This window comes from Neolamprologus multifasciatus, chromosome 22, assembly GCF_963576455.1.
Source record: "Neolamprologus multifasciatus chromosome 22, fNeoMul1.2, whole genome shotgun sequence".
Lineage (NCBI taxonomy): Eukaryota > Metazoa > Chordata > Actinopteri > Cichliformes > Cichlidae > Neolamprologus > Neolamprologus multifasciatus.
Genome location: NC_140459.1, coordinates 10,451,527 through 10,470,243, shown reverse-complemented (window position 1 = coordinate 10,470,243; position 18,717 = coordinate 10,451,527). Strand labels below are relative to the sequence as shown.

At 41.1% G+C, this 18,717-nt stretch overlaps 1 protein-coding gene across 2 annotated transcripts; it reads right to left on the bottom strand.

The window, feature by feature from the left end:
- Positions 1-3,843: 3,843 nt before the first annotated feature.
- tfap2e (transcription factor AP-2 epsilon) lies at positions 3,844-18,653 on the bottom strand. 2 transcript variants are annotated; one of them, XM_085149085.1, is made up of 7 exons: positions 17,415-18,653; positions 14,115-14,558; positions 12,316-12,370; positions 8,832-9,063; positions 6,335-6,453; positions 5,708-5,846; positions 3,844-4,929 (listed from the first exon to the last, which is right to left on the bottom strand). In XM_085149085.1, the coding sequence occupies exons 1-7, from the start codon at positions 17,451-17,453 to the stop codon at positions 4,668-4,670; spliced, it is 1,290 nt and encodes a 429-aa protein (XP_085005211.1). In that variant the 5' UTR covers positions 17,454-18,653; the 3' UTR covers positions 3,844-4,667. The 2 variants fall into 2 exon arrangements, with proteins under 2 accessions (XP_085005211.1, XP_085005212.1); XM_085149086.1 differs by lacking the exon at positions 17,415-18,653 and adding an exon at positions 16,623-17,381.
- Between the last annotated feature and the right edge of the window lie 64 nt (positions 18,654-18,717).

Genomic DNA, 18,717 nt, shown 5'->3' with positions numbered 1-18,717 from the left:
TGGGCTTTCAAAATAAAGTGTTCATTTTGTAATCAGAAGAAGGGTTAACAACAAAGAACTGACTTCACAACCTCACGTACAAATAAATGATAAACTACAATTTCACTTGAAATTAGAGAAGATTGCATTGCTGATTGGTTCAGTTTGATATATACACCCTGAGATTGTCATTTCAAATTTTAAAGAGAAGTATTCTCATCCAAAGTCAATTTTGTGCATTTGTATAAAATAGTTATGAAGTTTTTTTAGCTATAAATTTCCATAAGAGGACTTAAATTTAACCAATCCAGTCTACATCAAGGTCCGAACAGTAGATAAAGTTTGGGTTTGGTTTTTTAAAGAGGGGCACAAAGAAAAATAAGACGTAACAGTTTCAGATCGATGTTGGTCTGTTCCGTCTCAGTCTTTTCTCTCCCTAAATATTCAAAGATGGTGTTTAGAAAGGCTAAAAAAAAGAATTTATCTGCTCAGAGGACGGTGGTTTATGTTAATTATCTTCACTGTCCTGGTTTTTAGTTTTTCACCGGTATTGAGGAAGTGGTTACTTTTCTGGACATCAGCTGAGTTTTTAAATACTTTTTTCAATTTTTTTGGCGAAAATACTAAAGAGAAATACATCCTTGGATCATTCTGTGCCGCTGCAAAAGAAAATAAAATATCCTTCATTTATACCAAAAGTTTGAGAATTTCTGTTACAGTAGCCAAACCCCCAAACACAGCCTTAAATATAAAAGCTCAATAATAAGAATAAATAAGAATAGCTCAATAACAGCAAAGTTTGGCAACATAAATATCTCAATGAGGAAAAACTAAATCATGAAATGCATTTAACTAATTAGAGACAACAAAATACAGTAGAAGGCTTTATCAAGTGAAACAGCTCAAATTTATATAAAGAAAAACAGATTAAAAATGGATTTCTAACTGTAATTAAAAGTATAATATAAACTGAAAATGAATCAAGTGTTTTCAGGCTTGCGTTCAGACCACATTAAATGGTTTAGAGGGCCACCACTGGACCACGGTCCACACTTTAAACCCCGGATATGTTTATTTTTACCCTTTTATATCTAATTTAAATCCTTTTATTGCTAAAAATTTAAGTGGAAATAAAAGAAATGAATCTTTGTGATTCACTAACAAGAAGCTGAAACTCATAAAAAAGTGTTCATCGGTTTTGTCTGCGTATCAGAAGCAATACAGTAAACGAGCACACTTGCATGCAGCTGGAAATAAGAAAACCAGGCCAACCTCACAGCTGAGCTGGTGTGTGTTAGAGCGACTGTAAACCCATGTGTATGAGAGAGGGAGAAGCAGCGTGTGTGTGGCTCCATCATCCCATCTCCTCTCTCCGCCACAGACAGGTGATTAATAAACATTAAACAATCCCTCCTCTCTCAAACACACCGGAATCTGACGGGAAGAGCAGCATATGTTTGCCTGGAGGCACAGAGAGAGATGGAGAGCGGCCCTGCTGAGTGTCAGATAGAGGGAGAGAAAAGGCGTGGTGTTGGGGGGAGGGGGGCGGGGGGGGGAGTTAGGTTACAGAGACGGAGATGAAGGGATGGGGTGGGAGGGGTGAGGGCGCTCACACAAGAGGGTAATGAGATGGGAGGAGAGAAGGGGAGATGCGGCAGGTAGAGATGTTTGAGAATGTATGAGCAGGCGACGTGTATGTGTGCGTTCCCTGGAAAGCAGTAATTGTGCTTAGTGTCTCATCCTGGTTAAATAAAGTGAAGGACTGAGCATGAGCGGTGAGAGGTGGTCTGTGAGAGACGCGTGGAACAGACAGATGGGTTAAGGGGGAGCTGAGGTGTGCCTAGTTGGGCGCTGGAGGTCGTACTACTCCCAGGTACAGCGCTCAGGGCTGCAGCTGTGACACTGCTGTCTCCACAGGGGCCTCTGATGGAGGCCTGCATGCAAAGGAGGGTCACTGATGTTTTTTGGGCCTTTGGCGAGCCATAGAAAGTATAAAAGATGGACATAGCTTCCAGGTCCGAAAGTTATTCCAAGGTATAAGTGCCTTAAATCTGAATTTTATTGAACCTCCACCAGAGGCTGAATCCTCTTGAAAGGCTTGGAAGTCTTTTTGTTGGAATGGTCTTTGGCTTCCTCTCTCTGTGATCTCAGTAAACAATTTTTCAATTAGTTTATATTCTCATTTAGGAGATTATGTACATGTACAATTGAAAAAAAAAAGACATTTATTTTGGAAATTACTGTCATTTTTAGAATCAGAAAGGAAAATGATCCAGGATGTGGTTTTAGAACAAAAGCTTTGAGGATTCAGCTTAAGGATTTAAAACATGGCTTCACTAACCAAAAGCTCTCTCTGGCTTTTAATAATAATAATAATAATAATAATAATAATAATAATAATGATGATGATGATGATGATGATGATGATGATGATGATAATAATAATAATAATAATAATGGTCAGATACAGTCACAACAGTGCTGCTGGAGGCCATTTTTTAGGTCTGGCAATTCAAATCGATTCAATTCAATTTTGTTTATTTTGTGCCAAATCACAACAACAGCTGCCGGAAGGCACTTGTAAAGTATACACCCAAAAATAATACAAAGAAAATCCCAACAATTAAACAACCCCCTTTGAGCAAGCACTTGGCAAAAGTGGGAAGGAAAAACTCCCTTTTAACAGGAAGAAAAACCTGGCAGAACCAGGCACAGGGAGGGGCAGCTATCTTTTGAGACCGGTTGAAGGTGAGGGGAGGAAAACAGGTGCAGTGCTCATCATTTTCCTCTTTGGACAAAGGAGCAGATTCCGGTGCTGCTAATGGGTTAACATTTCCCTCCCCTCTCCAGCTCTCTTGGGTAACTGTCCTTCTTTTGAGACTGTGGTGAGACACGGCTAAACTTGTGGAAATGACCTCTATTTATGTGCCATCCCAGAGGAGCCAGATTACCTAACCCACACTCTGTAGGGTCCAAGTATCGCCTCGTGCTACCAGTAGGTACGCTGACCCCTAGCCACTGTTTTGGGGGTTGTCTAATTGTTGCCCCTCAAGTGCACCTGTTTTTAACTTCATTAACACCAAAGCAGCTGAAACCGATTAACAACCCCCTCTGCTACTTAGCTGACCACATCAATATCCCAGAATATTTACTGACTTGATTCTCTGATTAAAATGTTTTCCTTTCATTTTCTTTTCTTTTTTTAGCAGTATCTGGCTGCTGTTGAAATTTATCATTGACAGACTGATCCTAACATCTACTGATTTTCTGTTTAATAATGTAAATGTAACTTTTCTTTTGGGTTTGGGCTTTTGGTCCTAACGGCGTCACTTTGGGCTCGGGGTGATTGCTTTGTGACATTTTTTTCTGAGAGTGAAGTAGACTCCTGCATCTCGTCTGGGCTCTGCTTTCAAGCTTTAGAAAAACTGGCCTGTAACTGAAGATTTTAGCCAATTTGGTTTGACACTCTGAAGACTTTCACCTCTGAGAGCAGGGTCTAAGTCATGCGTGAAGCCAGGAGTCAGTATGCTCTTATGCGTTACCTCTTATAAAGCACATACATTGTCCCTGTGCTCATCTGGTGGGAGGTAGGGGAGCCAGGCTGGGTTTTTTTCTTTGTTTCTTCCTCAAATTTAGGATTTATTGTGCCTCGTGCAGATTTTTGCCTACTGCAGCTTTAGGTGTTGCATGCAGTCCTTGCTATGACATTTCTGTTGGAACTTTGCCCATGAGGATCAATAACAATAAAAGGCACAGCGATTTACAATCAAGGCAAATAAAAGCAGTGGCCAGTACCATTCAGCTGCACCTCAAGGTGCTGTTGTTGTTGTTTTATACTGTATCAAAAACGAGAAACTCCACCACTCAGTTCTTAATTCTTTAATAATATATTACATTTATGCTGTAATACAATAATAATAACAACAGTAATAACATTAATAATAAACATACACAGAAAGTACAAAATGATTTGTGTTATTTTCTTAAGTTACCAACACGCAGTACTTCAAAATAAAAGAAAACAAATCTTCTTTAGCTGCCTCTCGTGCCTTCCTTCACCCTTGCTGCTAGAGAATCCAGAGAACTCGATTTCCCATGACCACCCACCATGAAGGACTACAAATGGAAGCTGGGTTTGTCCAATCGGATGGATCAAAAAGGCTTCCAAAGTTCCAGAGAGGGGCAAAGAGCAGGTTTTTGTCTCGGATATGGCTTATGGCGCTTCCCAGATGAGTTCAGTTCAAACTTTCTGTGTGTGCGTGTGTGTGTGTGTGTGTGTGTGTGTGAGATGACAGTGGGGGCTTCTAACACACACATAATAGTGGCATGTTTACCAAAGTAAATAAAAGGCAGGGGGAAATAACCAAAAGCATACTGCCATAAGTGGAAACTCATCCTGAAAAGACGCCATCGTGACACCAACCAGCTACTGAGAAGAGAGGTCCATGCGTCATTTTGAGCGAGGTGGCTGTGGACACACATTACAGTACAGATATCATCATAAGCCCCACCTCCTCAGTGAGAGGGGAGGGGCTATAGAGGTTTCAAGGAGGTAAAAGTCTCAGTTTGTATCCTGAGGGCAAAGGTAAAGATGCAGAGGGTGTCAGTCAAGTCTTTTCTCCCTCTTTTCTCTTCCCTTCTGCCTCTCATCCATCCATGCATTCATCCACACGTGTGTTCCCCTCCCTCTATTTGCGGTGCTTCATCTCCTTGTCGTGGTGGCTCTTCCCTCCACCCTCTCCTTTGTCCAGCAATTTGATCGCCTCCATCAGGTAGCTCTGGAAGGCGGAGAGCGCCGCGCAGATGGCGGGTGTACCGAAGCCGTGGGTGAGCAGGCTGAAGTGGGTGAGGCTTCCCTGGACGCCCGGCTCCAGGCAGGGGGTGGGTCGACTGGCACCGAGCGGGGAGCGGTCCTGGGACATGAGGTCCACAAACTCTTTACAGATTTCCCTGAGAAGAAACAAGATCAGCCGTCAGTGTCGTCCACCCCAGTCCACCGACACAAACACCAAACACACTCATATGCACACACATTTTTCACATACACACGGCATTTTAAAAAGTGCAGAACGTTTGTTAAAATGTTTTTCATAAACTTGTTATTCTTTTCTGTATTTTCTTTTATGCATTCACACCTTTACATCCAGGTATCTTTATCTTAAATATGGTCAAATTAATGGCCATCAGTCTAAAGGCTTCAAAGTGCTCCAAATGATCAGTTTCAGGCATTTTTTTCAACTATTGGCTCGCGATGATGTCATTGAGAGGGAATAGCCCTGATATGGTAATTTTAGGGCAGCCAATCAGAAGAAAGACAACTTGAATAGAAGTAAAAGAGACAGAGGATGAACTGAGGGGCTAAACTAAGACCCAGTAAAATAAAGAGTTTATTTAAATTTCATTTAAGTAATTTAGATGTGATAAATTGACTACATTTAGAAGCATTCGACTGTGATCTGTTAGACCTTCATATCTAACAGGAGTTCTCTTTAAATGGCAACTATAATGATCTCATCATTCTTCTTGCAGTCCACAAACAACACACAAACTAACTTTTTAAATGTTCATGTCTGACCACTTCTGAGAAACAGAATGGCGCTGGTTTTTGTACGAGACTAGTTGAAAGCAAGAAGAAACGTTGAAAATCACCAGCCTCACGCTTTAAAAGCTATTTCATGCAAGATTAACTCAAGAGTGAAATGAGCAGAAGAAGAGACCAGCCACTCACTTGGTGGCGAGCAGCATGCTGCGTCGCGTTGGGAGCTGGTCCGGCTCGCTCTGCCTGCACAGATACTCGGCCGTGGCTCTGGCTGGGAACTCTGTTTCACACACGTAACCGAAATCCCGCGCCAGATGGACGGCCTCACCTGGACGGGGAGAAGAGGGAGTTTAGATTAAAAAGGAGCTCGAGCTGAAATTTGCACATGAATTTATGGGGGGGGGGGGGGTTCACGTTCAGGGCTTCAGTTTAGCTTAAATCAAGTAATTATTCAGATAAAGACTTTTAAATATACACAACTGACTGTTCGGGTCAGGTCAAGATAAACTCACTAACCACTTCGCTCACTTTCACCACTCAAACAGTTCACTGCTCTCTGGCTACAGCTGCAGTTTTTTAAAGGACACCCTCCATGTCTGTGTGTGTTTGTGTGTGTGTGTGTGTGTGTATGTGCGTGCACTCGCGCGCACGCATGCAGCCATCCATGCTGTGGCTGTTTATTCATGTGTGCTCACGCAGGGATTTTTCTGTGTGAATATGTGTCTCTATCTGTCAGGATGTATGCAGGTCACTGTATATGTGTACGTGCCTCTGTGTATATATGTGTGTGTGTGTTTGCATGTGTGTTTTTCCTACCCTCCACTAGAGATGTTAGCAGAGTGACGTTGGCTGCCTTGCGTCGCCCGGCGGGCAGGTTGAGGCCAATCTTCTCCAGACGCTCTCTCAGACAGCGGCCACCATTCTTTGACTTCGCCCTGAGGGGGGGACAGGGAAACAGAGGGAGCAGTTTTAGGAGATGCTTCTTGTGTATTTGTGTGTGTGCGTGCGTGCGTGCGTGCGAGTGTGTTTGTCTTTATGACTTTTGTTGTGGCGTGCTTCTGTGTGTCCCTCTGTACGTGTGTGTGTGCACGAAGCTAAACTCTCCCTATGTTCCCTGTCAGCTCCGATACTATCCAGTATTCTTCTCCATGTTTTTCTGCTTTGCCTCTTTATATTTGAGTAAAATTTAAAGCCAATGAATCCTGCTCATTGTTGATTTATTAAAGCTCTTCAGACCTCAATCACATAATTCATATAGACTTTATGTTTGGAGACACATACGATTTTCTTTGCAATAACCTTTAAATTTAAGGTAGATGATGGGCAGTAATATATGAAATAAGTAATTCTACAGTGTAAAAAGATATTCTGCATTAAAAATACTACTTTAGAAGAAGCATAGTTATCAAAAAATCCCTTAAATCTTTCTACATTTCATATTAGTATGAAATAGGGACCAATTTATGCATCATATGTGAGTTTAAGCCAATTTACAAACTGTAATGTTTTACACGTTAACATATTAATTTCTTACAGGAGATAAAAATGAACCAAATCATAACAAACATACAGAATAAAACAAATATCTTAAAAAATCTGCAACACTGCACCAATTTCCAAAGTAACCAGGTACCAAATCATTGGAATAGGGTTCATTTCTTAATCTGCAAAAGCATAAAGTGGATTAAGCAGAGGTACCTCAAAGTGATAGGCAGCGATGTATTGTTATCACTGGGGTATCTGTATCTCTCTGCAGGGGAGGCGCTGGGTTTTTACGGCCCTTTAGATCTTTTAATTATGTCCTCTCAAAGTATTTCAGCCTGCAACTCAAATCACGAAGTTGTTCTCTCGCCCCGAGGCCGTAGTTCATTAAACCGCATTGCTTCTCTTGTGATTTAGTCTCATGACCCATTTTGGGTCCTCGGCGCTGGTCCTGTAGTTAGACTAAAATCAATCTTATTCTGAAAAGCTGAAAGCAGAAACGTCCTAATGTATGGCGTGTATTGTAAAGAGTGAGACCGTTACAATAACTAACGCGACATGATTAATGTGGCCAAAAAGAATTCACAATAGAGATATTAATGAAGTGCAAAAGAGAGAACTGAAATGACAGCTGCGTGATTCATAATTCATAATATCATAATATTAAACATTATTAGACTCTGTTTATTATTGCCATTATATAAATATTTCATTTTTAAATATCATGGTCATTGTCGGTCCTCGTTTATTATTTCTCCTCTATTTGATAATAAAATAAGTTTCTACCAAGAGCCTGACTGGAGTGGTAACTTGATCCCACGTTCAAAGGTCAAAAATACGGAAAATGTAGTTCCTGTGTAGTTTTCTTGTGCTGTTGTGTTTCTAGACTACATTTCCCATAAATCCTGGTTATTGTTTGGTTTTTTCATACCTCTCTGAAGAAGATAAACAAGTCACATGTGCATTTTCCTCCTTTGTGTTGTGTCATAAAGCAGCACCTAGTAGGTAAAGCGTATTATATAGTAGGGGTATCAAACATAAGGCCCAGGGGCGAGAATGGGTCCGGCAAAGACTTCAATCCAGCACAAAGGGGAGCCCATGAAAATTTAGAGAAGGGCAAATATGATTATGGACTTTAAACTGTATTTTGTATCATGTTTTGGAGCTTTTTCTTACAGATGAAGATCTCCTCCATGGACATTCATACTATACAAAAGAAATTTATTAATTATAAACATTTAAATGACAGAATAGTTCCTGTTTTTTCACCGTCAAATACAGAAATTTATAATTCTATACAGATTTTTTATTTTTATTTTTTACATTTTCTATGAATTAACAAAAACTTTCTGTTTTATAATTACCTAACAGTCTTTGACTTGAAAGCTACCAAAATCTTTTCTGCAATTTTACATATTAATTTCTTACAAATTAAGTCAAAAGAGTCGGGCTGTCAGAACTGCGCTTCTTCTTATCTCTGGGATTAAATGTGTAGTTAAACTTCTTTACACTGACAGAAAGAAGAGTTTCACTGGTCTGACCCCTTACTTAAGATCAAACTGGGTTTCATGTAGCCCATGATGTAAAATTAGTGTGACATCCCTGTTACAGAAGATCAAATTCAACCAGTTCAACCAGTAACAGATGCTCCTGCTGAGGACTGCTCCGTTTTACCGCATTTTTGGGTCCTAATGAGGTAAAGTTAGCATTTTTCCATTCATTAAAAAAAGAAAAGGTTTGTGGTTTCTTGTGCTTTAATCTTTAAAGCCCAACTAAATAAAAACATCTTTACATCTAAGTCGCACCCTCTCGTTCCCCGTCTGCTTCTCACCTGCGGAGGACTCCTCCCAGCAGAGAAGCGTTGAGGCACTCAGGTGGGGAGAGGCGTCTCTGCACCTCCCCAACTGTCACCTTGTACTTGGAGGTGGAGCTGAGCAGCGACAGGCGACCCGGGACTGAACAGAAGACCTCTGCCGGGTTGGAGACGCACCCCACTCCGAGACCCTCCTTACCGATGGACAAGGCGGACAGGGACGAGCCGTTCAGCTTGGACGGGATGGGAACTGTGGGGCAAAAGGGGGATGAAAGGTGATTATTAAAGCGACAAAGACTGGATGAGGAGGGATAAAAGGATACAGATCATCAATCTTGACATATGTCATGTGTGGCGACGATTGTGTTGTGTGAATGACTGTGTGACAGCGTGCTCCTCCCCTCCTGATTAATCTATTCAGTGCAATGTTCTCCCCTGCGTCGACAGCTCTAATTCTGGAGCGCTGCTTGTTGATTCTGTTCCTTAAGCTGCAGGTGGTTGCATTTTAACTGCGCATTCTTAAATAGCTTCGCTTCGCACCTCGAAGAGCTCAATTTGCACTTAAATATTTTAAATCGAGTTAAGAAGTTACACAGAGAAACCTTCAGGTGACTGGCCAGAGTCAGCAATCGAAGGCTACTCAGGTGTAACACTCAGTGTACCTGTTGCTACCTGAGCAGCAAGGGCAGGGGCAGATTTTGTTTTCTCCAATGTTTATGTTGGGCGATGATGAAATTACTTTCTATTTGAGCAGAAATCCTCTGAATTGAGAAGAGTGAAGGAAGTCAACCGATTTGCTTTGAGACTGCATTTCCTTGGAAGGATACAAAGAGTCCTTAGATCTGCTCCTCGTCTGTTTAATGTGTTCTCATTGTGCTTTAATCTTTAGTGTTTTCAGATTTATATGTCTATAATTTTTGCCTCCTGCCACAGGTTCAGTTTTCTCCGTATTCGCACACTGTGGCCAAATGACATCAGCATGCTCCTTTAGAAACGATTTATGTGCACAGTAATAAAAACTGCTAACTACATGTCATCCAGAGTTATGAAGAGACTGTCTTTGGCGAATTATTTTGCTTTTAAATTTGAATATAAGCAGCACAAACATATTTCCAACCTCCTTCACTGCAATGTTGTGCATGCAAAATCAACAATAAACTCAAACTGTTGGGATTTAGTGAAGCGATGTGAGAGAGATTGACATGTTTATACAGAGTTAACGGTAGAGAGAGGACAGGAAATGAAGACAGAGAGAGCGAAATGAGGGCTGACAGGCTATAAAGGTCCCTGGATAGTCTCAAAATGGGGATTATGTGGTTTGTGATGAGCGCTTTAAGCGATCAAAGAACATGGAAATATGTTGTTTTATTTTATATATTTTAATTTAGGAGATCCAGTCCTTTAAGGTGAGATACACACAGTTAAATCTCTAGTCTGAGTTTCACCGATGATGATGATGATGACGAGAAACTTTAAATCCTAAGCCAATATTTTTGTGGAGGGGAGCATAAATAGATTTTGATGCTCATCATTTTGAGTCTTATAATTATTACTAATTAGTCAAAAATCTCATATTCAGATACCAAGGAGATGCAGAGGGTTGGTGTGACAGAGGATGAGATGGAAGCAAATCAGTCAAGCAGGCAATCGCTGAAGGGAACATCCGAAGGAGAAGAAGAAGAAGGCGTACTCCGATAGCACACAGTGTTAGGCTTAGCTGTCCTCAATGATGAGGACTCAAAATCTTGAAGGTTAAGGAATAAAATGAAGCAAAGAGCTTAGAAATCCAAAAGAATCTCTGGTTAAAGAAACCTTGAATCAATCTGCACGTACGTCTCTTTCATGTGAAAGAATCAGATCTTTTAGTTGAAGGTTGAAGTTGAGGACTTATTTAACTCATGTAATAATAATTCCCTCAGCGTCACTTCCTGTGGTCGTTCCATGCCTCATGGCTCTGCAATCTATCTTCTCCTTTCAGTCTTTTGAAAGAAACATTGTCTGTAAAACTGTACTAACGCTGGCGTGCCAGCTCCCTCGTTGCACTGAGAGGGTGCGCAACGGCGGGTGGCCTCTTTGCAACTCCCCGCTGTGCAGCGCAGATTCCCTCCAAACTGAACACAATCTCTAAAATCGCCTCATTCACAACGAGCCGATTAACCAGGCGACGAGGCCGCAGAGCAGCAGAGTTTTTCTCCAAAGCTCCCCTCCTTTGTCATCTCCCTGCCCCTCCCTCTCTTTTCTCTTATCATCTTTCACTCTCTTGCTTGACTCTTTCGTGTGCCTCCCACTTGTCGTACCCCCCCCTTCTCCCTCCTTGCTTGTCTTCTTCCCCCCTTATACTCTATCTCATTTTTTTCTCCCTTATGGATTTTCTTATTCATGAGGGCTCTAGGTTTGCTCTGCTATCTGCTGCGAGTGCTCGCCGTGGAGAGTCTCGCTGCGGTAATTGATCAATTCTAAGCGTTTGGCAAACAAGTGGAATCACTGTCACTTCATCAGATGACTGCAGCAGAGAGATTCAGGGAGTCTGAATGAAACCAGAAATGTGTAAAGCCGCTCCCAGGGCTTGATTTGGCAAATTACACTGAATCAAGCGGCAGTTTCAGGGGAAACTTTAAGGTGTGGACGGCCAGACCAGTTAGGATTCTTAAGGTTTTGTGCAGTAAAAGAAGCACAGAATGTTTTTGTTTTGTTTTTGTTTTTTATTGTGCATGCATGTTTAAATTTGAAGTTTTTCTCGTTCTAAAGAAATACAACAAAGAACCAACGTTGCTTAAGTGTTATTTCTCTTATTCTGTCAGTCATTTCATAACACAGCGGGTGCCATCTTTAGCCTGTTTTTGTGCAAAACCTCCCTTTTAAAAAAAAATGCACCTGAGCAGGGCGTCTATCTGTTTTCAAAGCATCGCGCTCGACACCAGCTACAAATCCAACATGAATTTTCTAATCGTGCCCCTGTGTCTTCTGCCACTCGGAGTCGGTAATATTAGTGTGATCATACTCTGCAAATTTCCCCACAACTCCTCTTTTATCATGTTCCCCTCCCTTTTCTTCCTTGCCCCACTTCTCTCTGCTCCTCACTCTAAGCCTAACACACACACACACACACAGACACACACACGTACACACTCTCATATGACCATGAACAGTTCATTAAGAATGTGTGCCTTTGGGGTGAAGTCTGCAGCTGAGTATTAGAGGACTTCTTGACTTCAAATGAAATAGCAAAACAGAATTATTTATAGTGTGTGTGAGAGTGTGTGTTCATGTGTGCGTGTGTGTGTGTGTGTAAGAGAGAGAGAGAGTGCAAGAGAGTGAGAGAAGCTGGTGTTGGAGTGCCCCTAAACACAAAATCCCCTTCAGCGTGTATGGCACAATTATATAGGTGCACACTTAGACACAAATGCACACATACACAATTGATCTTTTCTCTCTTGCTCTCTGACACACACACATACACACGTGCACACACAGACACACACGCAGCTCTTCTACCTCTTACCTTTTTTAATGACAGAGTGGTCGAGGATGCCCAAGGCTGATCCTTCCTCCATTCCCTGTGTCAGACAGACAGACAGTCACTATCATTTATCCACCGGCCTCAGAGCCACCACACACTCACACACAGAGACACACACAGAGATATACAGCTTGTCTCTCTCAGGCCAAAGCAAGATGGAAGGTCCAACATTTACTTTCCCCTCACAGCACATATGAGCACCATCAATATCCAAGTAAATAATAAAAGCAAATTTGATTTAGTGCAAGTTGCTTTGTGCAACAGAGAAAGTAAATGAGTTGAAGTTGTGACGCACAAAGCAGTTTACATTTCTTTTTAATCAAAAAGAAGACATGTCACTTCATTTCAATTCTTTTAAGCCTAAAGCAATAAAACGTTTGGAACAAAGGCTGTTTTTTGGACAGAAAAAGCAACATAAAAATCATTAATACATCTGCATAATATGTGTTAGGTAAAAAGAAATAAATCTATCTTTTTAAATCATAAGAAAATGCGATTTACTGATAAGTGAAGTGTGGCTCAGCGATTCAAAGACTAAATTAGAAACAATTTAAGTTTTCTCTGATTGAAAGTAAAATCATGTTGCAGGGCCCGAGTCTCATGTTGCCTCCTTTGTGCTGACACTATGAGAGGGTTCAAACGCGGAGGATATAATCCATTAATCAAATAAAAGTCCCTGTCAAGTGGGAGCGTTTAACAGCAACATGCCCGGGTTGACTCCTCGCCCAGCGCTCCTCTCAGACGTTTCTTTTCTATTAATGACCGTGCAGATCAATTGGTCTCGGTGTGTGTGTGTGTCTGTGTGTGTGTTTTTTTTTTCTTCTGCGAGGAGGCAACAAACAGCGTCTGCAGCTGCACCTGCTGCAGGGAAGCTGACTGCTCAATAAACCATAGAAACTATTCTTCTCCCCCTAAAAACCTGCAGAAGGCAAAAAGGCTGCAGAATCACTTTGTGTCTGCGCGAGACGGAGGATAATGCTGGAGTGGATAATAAAATGGAGTGAGGCCAAATTGCAATCATTCATTTAAGGAATGCAGTTTTTTATATTCATATTTTAGGGTATCGTTTTTATTGTGGATAATCCATTAAAAAAAAGCTTAGAAAAAAAACTTATATACAAAAAGATTTCAAGTAATAAAACTGAAAACTGAAACATTAACTGATACAAAAAAAACATCTAAGACATGTCGTTATTGATCATGTCCAGCACAAACGGATAAAGCAGGAAAACAGACAACTGTAAGATGTAGAGATTTAGAAATTTAAAGACTATTTTTTTTCTTGTCTTGAGAAATCAGCGTGCTGCTGTTTCCTTTGCTGTTTCGGTGTCAGACGCTAAAATTAAAGTATCAATTTTTAGGGAAAAATATAAAACTGCAGCTCTGAAGGTGTTTAAAAAAATAAAAAGACAAATAAATAACATAAAAAATAATTTTAAATTAATTACCAGAGTTGTTAATTACACGTTTCGCTTTTTATGTAGATGTTTTAGTGTGACCTGCATCTTTATAAACTCTTATTTGGAATTAAAGATAAATTGCCCTGAGGCCTTTTCGCCGCACTGCGCGTTTTCTAGAATTTAGTAGAATTTAGTAGTATTTATTTACATACGCTAATTTAATAATAATAATATAATAAAGGATAATTATTGAAGCACAACAAATACGAGCGTTTTAAGAAAAAATGCGTGCGTCTTTATCGTGTGCCGATTCACTTTTACGCACGGACTTCTCGAGCAGCAGTGCCAACGCAACACAAGCGGAAAAACAAAAAAAGTCACCTGAAGATCATCCAGGCCGTGGTGTCCCAGGTGCATCCCGAGAGGACCGTCTCCGAGAGCTGCAGCCCCTTCCCCGAGACCGTGCAGCAGCCGCGGGACAGCTGGATACTCCCGACGGGGGTCCAGGCTCAAAGCCCGGTGAGACTGTGATAGTAGCCCCCCTTCCTCGGAGCGCGACCTCTGCGAGTGCCACGCTGCTTGCTGGTGCTGATGGATGGAGTTGATGGAGGGGTAGGGGTCTGACAGGTGGGAATAAGCAGAGTCCTGGCTCTGAGAGTATGGCAGTGAAGACTGTGGATAGGGGGGTGGAAAGTAGGGAGGCTGGAAGTCTGAGGCCGGAGTGTGGCAGAGCGGGGGAGCCGAGGAGTAGGCGGCCTGGTTCAGGGAGGACAGCTGGGAAAGGCGCCCGCTCGGCGAAGAGCCGCTTAGTCCGTCTGCGCGGTCCTGCAGAGAATCAGAAAGTTTGTTTCATATCAGGAGCTCAACGTGCTCAGAGTTTCAAGGTTAAAAACATTGAGCTCAGATCAAAAAAAAATATTTTAAAACCAAAGCGTTATTTCCATAAAAGAATCGAGATTTTAAAAAGGAAAAATAAAAGAAACAAATAAGTCACAAAAACACAAAATTAAAATATGAAAAAAAGTTTTAATGTGTCAAAAATAAAAGTCGTGAATCCATAAATAAATATTTCCATTTCATTAGGGACGGATGGAAATAGCAGCTGCGCTTGAAGTGATGCGCCGTGGCAGAAGACGCCCTTGGCATCGCTGCTGAAAAGTGTCAGAAAGGTCACTGCCACCAAGGAACTGCACAAAGGACAGGTAACGCACAGCAACAATAACAATAGCAGCACGTCGCTCCGGGACGAGGCTCCATCTGTAAATAATCAGGGACTGCGTCAACAAACACAAACTGACCCCACGAGTGAAAATTAAAGCAAAAGAGGGGTTCATTCAGGCTGGCAAGGCGCGCGAAACCAAACGATAATTCAATGTGACTTCACAAGTTTGACCTCTCTTATTAAAAGAGATGCCAGTATGTTCACGCTGTCTGTGTGTGTGTGTGTGTGTGTGTGTGTGTGTGTGTGCAAACATGTAGTCCACTAGCCTACATTTGGGCTCACACGCACACACACACACATCCCGGTGAAATTTGATTTTTTTTTCTCAAAGCTGGGTCAACCTGATCGATGCTGTTGTGGTGGAAACAATGTCCATTATCTCCCTGCCAAAAATGCCGCCTTAAAAGCAGATATCGGTCAGCCCGGCACAGCTTTATTCGTGCACCGCCTTTCACCCACAGATGAATGAAAAAGTGCATTTCGGCAACAAGGAAAGAATGGGCAAAACAATTAACAGACAAACAGATATTTGCAAAAGTTTTATAACAACAAACAGCAAAATGTTTTTTTAATTAAAAAATATACTGTAAATATCGAAAATGCCAACAAAAGAGAGTCATAAATAATAAAGAAAAAATAAAGAAAGAGAAGAAAGGTAAGATTATAAGGTAACTGATGGACCACAAATGAGAAGACACCTTAAGTAAAAGTGAAAATAATTATGTCTTCAGGTTTCTTCTTCTTCTTCTTTCTTTTCTTTCTTTTTTTTTTAAATCTCCACTGAGGTGCAGTCCACCATTCCCTGAGGCAGACTGTTCCTGAGACTGGGACCACAGTGGCTCAGGGATGGTTCCCCATGCGTTTTTATTAAGATCCTTGGGAGAACCCGGAGGCCGGCTGCACAGAATGTAAGCCGGGATCAGCTTTGGTACATAACTATAAAACATGTCAGAGAGACTGACTGCTGCCAGGCCATTAAAACCCACTCAAATCATCTCTCAAAGAAATGCAACCTAATAACTTTAAATTAATATTATTATGGGCTTTCGTATTTGTGATCAAGGTCGATATTCAGTACCACAATTACTCATACTGATTGTGCGTACTTGTGCATTTCAAATTTTATTCCCCAAATTTTCTCTATATAAAAAACTGCAAAACACAGAAAAAGATGAGCATCCTTCCACCGTGTGGACTCCTCATGGTCACTGTCTCAGCTGCTGTGACCGTGTGCAGACAGACAAAGAGCATCTCTGGGACAGATGCGCGGCGCAGTGTCAGTAAAGTCTAATTTTTGAAGTATCTGTGATTCTTTGGAACCACTTCTACAGGAAACCGAATTAACAGCAACGGTTGAACCACAAATCTTATATGGTTTAGAAAACAATAAACATAAATTACTATTACTCTGTAAGCTGACAGCTGATGTAAAGAATTCAACGCACTGTTTAAGTCTCTTTCTGTATCTTAATATACTCCAATTTTGTTAATTTGTTTTACCGCCAGCTGCAATTGTTTTACGCACGTTCTATACGGTTTACTGACATTTCTAATGCAAAAAACAAAATCCTTGTAAATTTGTGTTACAGTAACGACTAACAGACACCAGCAGCCCTGAAAATACTCAAAAAAAAAAACCCAACCCAGAACGACTCTGTCTAACTTACCATAGCCGAATAGGTGTGGATTAACATCTGGACCAGTCTGGACAGATCCCCAAAATGTAAAATTCAACAGGAGTCGAAGGCTTCCCCCGGCTCATAAGGTGTCACAAAAAATGTTCCCAGATGTAATCCAGGCCTTTATTAAAGGTCCATTCAATTCAGAGGTGCTGATATTTACTTTTCCTTATCTCTCTGTCTGCCGGAGCTCTTTACGCGCAGATGAAAAGCAACTGCCAGATACGAACACGCGCGTACAACACAACACAGAGTCCTGCAGCCTCTCCATGAGCGCACTACTTATAGGTTTTGCGCGCACCCGGCAGAATAAGGGGAGGGGTCGAGAGGAGCCACTTCTCTTAAAGAGATATATTCCTTCGCTTGCTTGTTTTGCCCCACGCTGATTGTACCGTTAGCTTTATTGTTGCCTTTTAAAATAGCATCATGCAGACTTTACGCACGAAGTAAGACTCCAGATGGGTTTTATTAGTAGTAAATATCCCTCAAAAATTCCCATTTTCAACAAGGAAATCATCTCCCGTGATTCTTTTAACGTCTACGTTAAAAAGTTAGTCTTTTTACGCACGAAATTTAAGAGGGATGGTTTAAAAATCTAAATTATTTTAATAGTTTCAACTTTTTTTAATACACATTGAGTATTTCACGGTTTGAACAGACTTTAATTATCTTCTGACATAAAAAATAAATACATTTTAAAAAGACGTGTGCACCTTTTTACGCGCTTCTATATAAAACATAACAGACTCACGGAGCCCACCAATGAAGATAAAACTTTACCTGCGCGTTGTCAGTTTTAGTTCGGGATTTCCAGAGCATGATGGCGCTCGGGCTGTACGTCTGGCTGCAGCTGAGGGGTTAGAGATGGATGGAGAGGAGAAGAGAGGAGACAGGCTGAAGGTGCAGAGGGGAGTGAGTTACTTTGAGAGACGATGCAGTAGTTTGTATGGATGAGTCAGAGAATAGAGCCGGGTGTGAGGAGGGGGGGGGGGGGGGGGGGGGGGGTGCTAGAAAAAACACAAAAGAGGGCGGTAGGTGACACGAGTCGAGGAGGGGGGCAACTGAAAACTTTTGTCACGGTTGGTGTGAGGACCATAGGATCAGCGGTGAAGGGGTTAAACATAGCTGATTGGTGATGATGGCCTGACAAATTATTAACCTAATCAAAAATTCACTATAATATTTAGAAATATTCCAGAACGCAAAAAAATTAAATTTTCCCCGCATTTCTGAGTAAGTTTAACATCCACTACAGCATTTAATTCTTGTTGCTAGATGACTGATATGCACCAGATTTAAGACTTTCAGCGTCCAGTAAAACGATGTCATAACTAAACACTTTGTTCTCTGTGCTGATGTTTTTTCACATATTAATTTTATTAATAGCTTCACTATAATTTAATTACCAGCCTAATAACTGAAATAACTAAAACTCTGGAAATGTGGATAACGGAAGAAGTTTGCCAGTAAACAAGAACTTCACCACACATTAAGTGTCATTGCGCCATCTAGTGGAAACCGACTGAATGTCGGTTCAGTGAAATAGTTAAGGAAAATGTGCTTGGTATAAATGTACACCAGCCCAGTTCGCATTACACTGAACGTTTGACATACTTAAATTACAAGATCCCAATCAAACGATATAAATTAAGCATTATTTTTAAGTAAAGTTCATGTACTAACCAATGCAGTAATATGACCTTTGAACAGGAAATTTAAATGCTCACATCCAACCTCATAATGCAGACCTGCATCATATTTAATTTATGATGCAATTACAGCACAAAACTGTCCTCAAAGCAGCAGCTAGTAAGAGACAAAGCTGTAAAAAAAACAAAACAAAAGCAAACCCAAAACACAGCATTCTCTAACAAAAATAATTCTTTATTAAAGGCATTTACATTTTCAACAGTTGCATTTAAGAAACAGCTTGTGTGCATTTTCAGCTCCTTGTGACAGGTATAGCTGTCTCTGTAAGGATTTACCTGCAGAGCTCTCAGATGTTTTCAATGATTTATGATGAAAACAATAAAGTAGGTCAGTCAGACAAACGGGGCACATTCAGAGAAATGTGCACAGAAAT